The sequence below is a fragment of the Glossina fuscipes genome, unplaced genomic scaffold (genome assembly GCF_014805625.2).
Source record: "Glossina fuscipes isolate IAEA_lab_2018 unplaced genomic scaffold, Yale_Gfus_2 0, whole genome shotgun sequence".
Taxonomy (NCBI): Eukaryota; Metazoa; Arthropoda; class Insecta; order Diptera; family Glossinidae; genus Glossina; species Glossina fuscipes.
Window position 1 is genome coordinate 13803538 of NW_023998414.1, and position 7945 is coordinate 13811482.

At 31.1% G+C, this 7945-nt stretch overlaps 1 protein-coding gene and 1 long non-coding RNA gene across 2 annotated transcripts in view; both read left to right on the forward strand.

The window, feature by feature from the left end:
• The window catches only part of LOC119640244 (tryptophan 2,3-dioxygenase), an 8396-nt gene extending 3896 nt beyond the window's left edge, over window positions 1-4500 (forward strand). Inside the window, exons 3-8 of the mRNA XM_038038141.1 lie at window positions 2056-2189; window positions 2296-2655; window positions 2710-2853; window positions 2922-3027; window positions 3102-3195; window positions 3251-4500. Of these exons, the coding sequence (XP_037894069.1) occupies window positions 2056-2189; window positions 2296-2655; window positions 2710-2853; window positions 2922-3027; window positions 3102-3195; window positions 3251-3359 (947 nt within the window). The 3' untranslated portion in view covers window positions 3360-4500. The remainder of the gene's footprint in view (window positions 1-2055; window positions 2190-2295; window positions 2656-2709; window positions 2854-2921; window positions 3028-3101; window positions 3196-3250) is intronic.
• A 1775-nt stretch (window positions 4501-6275) lies between these two features.
• Window positions 6276-7798, forward strand: LOC119633324. Its single transcript, XR_005246867.1, has 2 exons — window positions 6276-6502; window positions 7316-7798. It is a non-coding gene; the product is annotated as an uncharacterized LOC119633324 (long non-coding RNA).
• Window positions 7799-7945: the final 147 nt, after the last annotated feature.

Consider the following 7945-nt stretch of genomic DNA (forward strand, 5'->3'; position numbering starts at 1 on the left):
ACCATATCTCATTTGATAATTCTTTATATATCAAATATGAATACAAAGATATTTTTTAAACTTTTTAATATCCTTTAATGTATTTGTACTTTTCCTCAAAACAATTCTCAAATGAAATCTGCTTAAAACCAAGTGTATATAAAAGCAATAACAAGCATTAAGCAGTCGAAACACTTTGGTGCAATTTTCTTTATCACAATGTGTGAGAGAAGGATATGCATTAAGAAAAGTATTTTGGTCTTCTAGTCAGCTTTCTAGGTTACTAATTTTTTTTCTTTTTCGATTGGTACCACCGTCCTATATATTTTCTGCCAACTATCCAACCAAAACATGGACCTTCTCTGCATGACGTATGAAGCGCGAACAGCCAAAATAGGCTCTCGTTATCATCTACATGGTTTAGCTGATCATCAAAAAAATAGAGTATAAGAAGACACAAAGTATTCAAGTGTTTAATTATTTTGGATCTTGTAGCAGAAACGGTCACGCCAAAGTCAATCAAGTATCAAATAATTTTGATGTCGTTAAATTGCCTCTAAAGTGTCCGGGTAGGATTGGTGATGAACTAGTCTTTTGGAAATTGTTTTGGCAATCGTTGTGGAACATTTATGCTTAAGTCTAAAAAAAGCCATTTAGAAATTTATGACCGACATATGCATTTAGCGTTATTCGTCCGCTTTTTAGAGTGCGTAACTTTATTAGCGGTAACTATGGTGTATGATATGCAGTATGGTATGGCGTAGAAGGCGAACATTAGGATACACAGATTGAATTTGCTTATAGTAATATAATAGTATATTGCGAATCTCAGATAATAGAGCCATAGTCATGAATAGGCCTTACAAAACTATGCACAAGAACAATCTAGTAGTGTAAAGTTCAAAAAGTTCTTTCGACTTCGAGCACTTAATAAAACGTAAAAAAAACCTTCTTTGTCTTACTTACGATAGTACTCATATTTACATTGAAGAAGAGCTTTCAATTAAAGAGGATACTGAGATCATTAAGTGAATCAGGTTTTTTTTATTTCTCAATATTTATTTTATAAAAAAGTATTAAACACATTGATTAAAAAGGCATGCACTTGTGTTTTTTAATACTGACGAGCATCATTTATAAAAATTTTCAAAGTTCATCCTAAAGATACGCATGGGATTAATCATCAATTGGACAGTAGATAAGTTCAATGTCATCAGTAGATCATTTTTAAACCAGACAAATAAAACAAAATCAAGATAACTATCTTCAGGAATTCCTTTAGTGTATTATGCTGTCCTTACGCCATGCGTTATTAAATTGTACCCGTTTAGCGCCTTGGATTAGATAGCAGTGTATCCATTTTACCAAATGGTTATTAAAGTCAGTGTTCTTCAATTTATTTTAGAAGAATGACTGACCTTAATGAAAATCTTGTTGAAATCAGTGTAATTTACATCTCAAAACGAGCCAATAACTTTATCAAGGGAATTGGTGTAGGGTATTGGTGTAAGGTATTCAATAACGGGCCTTGCCCGTCTATAATGTTTTTACCTGTTACCATATAAAAATTCATTTTCAAATTAAGAATGTCGAAGATCTATTGCTTAGCGAGTTTTATTGAAAATTGCAATTTTCTTCACATACCGACTTTGGCAAATAAATTTCTAAACAATGGCGATCGGTAGGTTGATCACAAAAATACATGGACCGACATCAGACGAACAAATGGATAGAAAAGCTTAGATCGATTCAAAAAATAATTGCATAACAAGAGGTCGGTCTATCTTAAGTCCTTCTGGGTGTTATTTACGTCGATACACATTCAATTTACCCTGTCCCGGAAGTGGTTTAAATAACTAATAATAAAATTCCGTAAAATTGCCGAACACTATCAGAAACTTTTTTTTTATGTCGAATTATTTTATCAATTATGTGAATTTCGTAAGCGAGAAAAATTCAATCATCCGATATTTAAACTATATATATATTTTTAAACGAGAGGAATACTTTTTCTAATATTTAATTAATTAATTGATTTATTTATTTATTTCTTCTTTTTTTGGTTTTTGATTTCAGCTTATGAGTTATGGTTTAAACAAATCATTTTTGAATTGGATTCGATACGAGAAATGTTGAACGAAGAACGAATCGAGGAAACGAAAACTTTAGAAATATTGAAACGTTTAAATCGTATTGTACTGATTTTGAAGGTAAAAAATTTCACATTTTTTTTCGCTTTTATCCGTAAGGGGGAAAAAAAAACAAAAACAAAAAAAAAAATAAAAGGCGTCTCAACAAATTCTAATAATCTTGCAGTTATTGGTTGATCAAGTCCCAATTTTAGAAACAATGACCCCGTTAGACTTTATGGATTTTCGCAATTATTTAGCGCCCGCTTCCGGTTTCCAGAGTTTGCAATTTCGTTTAATTGAGAATAAATTGGGTGTAAAAGCAGAACATCGGGTCAAATATAATCAAAAATATTCGGAGGCATTTGGCTTTGATCGCTGTGCTATAGAAGCCATCATTAAATCGGAAAACGAGCCATCATTATTAGAGTTAATTGAAAAATGGCTAGAACGTACTCCGGGCTTAGAAGAAAATGGTTTCAATTTTTGGCATAAATTTCAAGACAGCGTCGATCGTTTTCTAAAAGAACAAGAGAATAGCGCAATGGTGGGTAAACTTTATGTAAAATATGATAAATTCCCTGAAATCTGTTAATCGCAGAAAGAGAAAGTTGAATCGGCTAAAAATTATCGCTTAATGGATATTGAGAAACGTCGTGAAGTCTATCGCAGTATATTTGATATAGCTATTCACGAAGCCTTAGTATCGCGTGGCGATAGACGTTTTAGTCACAAAGCTTTGCAGGTTAGTTTAAAAAAAGAAAAAAAAAAAACGAAACATAAATAAATAAATAAATAACTGGATTCATTTAGGGAGCCATCATGATTACTTTCTATCGTGACGAGCCGCGTTTCAGTCAACCTCATCAAGTGTTAACTTTATTAATGGACATTGATTCGCTTATAACCAAGTGGCGTTGTAAGCACATTTCATTATCATTTTCAATATAAATTTTTTGTTAGATTAAAAACTTTTTTGAAATTCTCGTTTAGATAATCATGTCATTATGGTTCAGCGTATGATCGGCTCACAACAATTGGGTACTGGCGGCTCTTCCGGTTATCAATATTTACGTTCAACATTAAGGTTTGTTCTTCAAATTTTTAATATAATCATCACGCTTCACATTTTGGTTTTTCAGTGATCGTTACAAAGTCTTCTTGGATTTGTTTAATTTATCGACATTTTTAATACCCCGTGAAGCTATTCCACCTTTGGATGAAACCATGAGAAAAGAATTAATCAATTGATAAGGAGCGAGGGATAGAGAGAGAGAGAGAGAGAGAGAGAGAGAGAGAGAGAGAGAGCATCTGTTTTTACGGACTATAGTTGGTCATTGTTTTCCCTTGGCGACCTTTTAAACGAAATGTTAGTGAAAAATTTTTTATTAACTAAACTATGTACAAAATCTTTTTTAGCAATAAAATCTTGACAATTTGTTTACGCAATATTCTGCTGTCTATACTCTATCTAATTATATGAAAACAGTCCATGAGTACAATCTTTTTCGTGTTAATTGAGCTATAAGTGTTGATGAAATGGTTACAATTGTAAGGGAAGATTTGCAGAAGCTATATTTATGCAGAAAGAGATAGTTGGCGCAAGTACATCATCAGTATCTAGAGAGTATCCAGAGATCTGAACTTGTGCAAACAGCTTCCAGCATGCAGTCACCGTTTGATAGTAATTAGTATTGATATCATTCTTTTGTAAGAAATGAATTAAATGAAGAAAACGGCTATAGCGGGTCACGGTTCACCATACATACACCAACTTTTCGAAATAAGGCGTTATATGTGGAGTGGCTCTCAAAAGTTACCACGTTTAGGTTCAACACAAAAAAGCAGGATGTGCGGACGCAAGGACAAACTTAGATCAATTCAGAATGTGATTCGGGTTGGTTCGATACAATAGAAGGTCGGTCTTTGTCAAGTTATTTTGGTTGTTGTGTACATTTCCATAAACTTAGTACAGCCATAGGGTATAGGGTGTAATAAACGTAGGATTTTCTCCTTCACGTGTTCTTTACTTATATATCTGAGTGAGTATCTGTAATAGTTTACACAAATGTAGTCTGTAAGTGTACAATGTGTGCATAGCATGACAGAATAATCGGCACTACTTGATGTTCTGGTCATAAGAATAAAACTCGTCGTCGCTAATATTCTTTTTAATCATTACTCCTTCTTTGTTTCCTTCTTCTATTTAAAATCTTTCCTGTTCATCACTGTACTTCCGCAGTCTTACGAAAATAACTTGTCATCAAAAAAAAAAAAACAAAAAAAATCGCTATCATTCATATTCATAGTCTTGCTTTATATATCAAGAAACTAATTAATAAAGCTTGGAATTGCAAAGAAAAGATTGTTTTATTTTTAAACACAACAATACCATTAAGCCGGGAAAGTGATAAACGCCAGGCAAATAAAGGATTATCATGACATAAATAACTTTAAACCAAAATATACAATTTCTCGATATCAACAAAGTGTTCCTAACAATATTATTTTCAAAAGGGGGAAAAAAAAAACATTCTTCTCTCTCAATAGACAGTGCATACAAACATGAAATCATATTGAAACATAAATGAGTTTGTGGAATTTATTTTAACCCATAACTCATACGCCACGCTTATTATTAATTTTTACAAAAAAAAAAAAAAAAATATATATATATATATAGAAAAAAGAATAGAAGTAAAATAAATAAATGCGAATGCTTTTGCTTCTTATAAAAGGAAAGTAATGCAGAGAAAAATGTTAGCAAGCAATAATCGAAAAAGCACGCGTATCAAACATCAACACAACACGCAACATGTTGCGTTGCAGTTCAACGATGCGGTACTTAAATACTCGGGACAATGTATAAGATGCTTAGGTATGTAGGTGCACTTTACCTACCTACTACGTAGAATATGTTAAATAGCCTAAGTACTTGTAACATATAAAAATAATCATATATATCGGAAACCTTCTGTTTGCTTCTTGCATTTACAATTGTTAGTCCATAACCGTGACTAAAATGATAAGCTTCATTGCAACTTTCCATTGCCATCCAGGAATAATGAAATCCTTTTAGTCATATTCATGTCATTAATATCAGGGTGTCTGCCAGATAATAATGGCGTTTAAAACTTTAATTCCAAGTTGAAGATAAGAAACTCTAGATTAGAATTGGATAACACTATCTCGTTGGATGGTAATCTTTCAGACACATGCCATGCTTTATGTACGTTGTGTTCTAGCAATGGGTACCAAACACACCCAGACGGCATAGTAAATAAATGTATAATGAAAATTACGAAAACTCAGCCCACTAGATCTAGAGTCTAGATTCGCTAGATCTTTAGTCTATACATAAAAATTGTAGTATATTTGTTCGGGTTACAATGTGTAAGTTACCTGGGATCGACCGATTTTCATTAAATCTTAATTAATTTGTAGCATTTTCTCTACTAAACTAAGGCGTCGAGACGAATCAATTTCGTTTCAAGGTTCTTATCAACTACGTATACAACTGCAAGCTTTCAAATTTCCTATCTCTATCTAAGCTATTTGCATAGCTTATAATTGAATGAACAAAAATCTCGCGGAGAGCAAAAAACTTTAATTAACATATATAAACTCTAACTTTAAAGGCGATTGACTGAATGATTATTAATATAAAGAAGCTTTGATGTCTTTCTGCCCAATACGATAACACAAGCATCTAACAATTTTCTTCTTAACTATGTCATGATTATGTTCCCGTTAATGAATAAGATATTTACACTTTCATAGCATGTCACGTTTCGAAATGTAAAGTAATCATAAAAATGTTCGTTTTAAACTTTGCTTTCATTTTTTTTTTTTTTTTATTTATGTGATGCATTGAGAGCAAAAAGAGAGCAAAAAAGAGATTTTACACATATACAGGGAATAAATATGAATAACAAAACTGAATGGGTGTGCAAGTAATTCTGTGGGAATGTTTGAGCTGAAGAGCTGATTAAAACCTAAAAAGACCTGACAGGTTTATATCAGTTGCAAGTGAAAATTCATTTTGAAATACTTTCTTTTAATTTTTTTATTTTAGTAAATAATAAAAAAAAAAAAAAAAAAAAAAAAAAAAAAAAGAAAACAAAAAACACAAACAGAAAAGAAATAAGCAAAATACCTAGTAAGAAGAACTAAAATAGTAGAGCATTCTATTTCCCAATAATAATTAAACATAATCGGTTTAATAATGAATACCGATTGTATAATAAAATCAAATTTAAAAGAAAATTAACAAATTTCTTCTTTTTTTTTTTTTTTTTTTTTTTTTTTTTGGGTTCTCTTTCTTAAATTCTTTCATATTAATAAACAAACGGGTAACGACGGTTTAAATTTCGAGTTCAAAGTTTACAGAAGAGGTAAAAGAAAATTTCATACATGAGTAACTGAATTGATGTGTGCGTGTATTTGTGTGAAGAAAAGTAACCTTGAATTTTAAACAAAAAAACAAAAAAAAAAAAAGAAAAACTTCTCTGTAACAGGGGAAAAAATTTATAAAAAAAAAAAAAGCCTAGAAAAGTATCAGCTCTTGCAAGGCACACTAACAGCAACAACTATACAAAAAAAAAATAAAAAAAATAAAATTAAAAAAAAAAAGATATATAAAATCAATTTATTAGCTTAAAAAGGTGGAGGGATAAGGAAAGGAAGAGAGTGCGAGAAGAAAAAAGAGTGAAAATTAACTACAAAAGTATTTGAAAGGAAACGTAATCCTTTTTGCACAAATATCTTTTCATTTCAATTCAAAAGATTTCTTTCCATAATAAATTCACTCACTCACTCAGTTAAGCAAGAGGCGTTGAATTGAACTACCGAGAAACAAACGCAATACGAAAGAAAAGATTAATTAAAAAAAGAAAAAAAAAATCAGGTCTTTCGATAACTTTTCAACTTTTTAACGTTTCATTACGCACATGGAATTATAACCGCTATAATTGCTTAGCATACATTTTAAAAGCAAAAAAAAAAAAAAAACAGCAGAATTTATCCTGAAAAAAAAAGGATTAGAAGAAAACGCAACTCAAAATATCTTAAGTTGAAATTTGAATAAAAAGAAAAAACATTCAGTTTATAGACGAGAGCAGTGCATAATTTTTTTTTTTTTTTTTTTTTTGTTTTTATATTTTATTTTTTTTTTTTTGGCAGTCAGTATATAATTACCCAGCCTGCAGCTTATTTGTAGATATTCGTGTATGCGTGTAAACTCAAAATAGACTTCAAAAGGACTTCGAATGTCTTTGGAAAGCATGTAAAACAAAAGACTTTCAACTAAACGTTTAAATTACGGAGCCTCAGTCATCTCGTGCTCAATTATGTGTGACTTTTGCAAGGATATCATATAATATTTCGGTCGGTCGAAGATGAAAAAGTGGCCGATTGTAAGCGATTGTAAATTTTACCGCATTTGTTACTGCATAACAGACGGCGACGTATATTTCTACGAAAGTAAAACGTAATGGATAGACAATAAACAAGAAAGCTAAAATAAAACCATCTCAGCTGTTTAATACACTTTGCAATTTATTGGATCTTAAGTAACCATTATTTGTCTTCGTGTGCGGCAGGATGTTTGCCAGTGAATGCCAACACATGCTATCGATATAATTTATGGCAATTATTCAAATTATCAATAGACAGTTTAAAAAGAAAAAAAAAAGGTGCACATAAACAATACACACACACACACACACACACACATATACACATACACACACACACACATACACACATATATACATACATACATATACATATAAATATATACATTCATACATACATACGTACATAAATACTTACGTGCA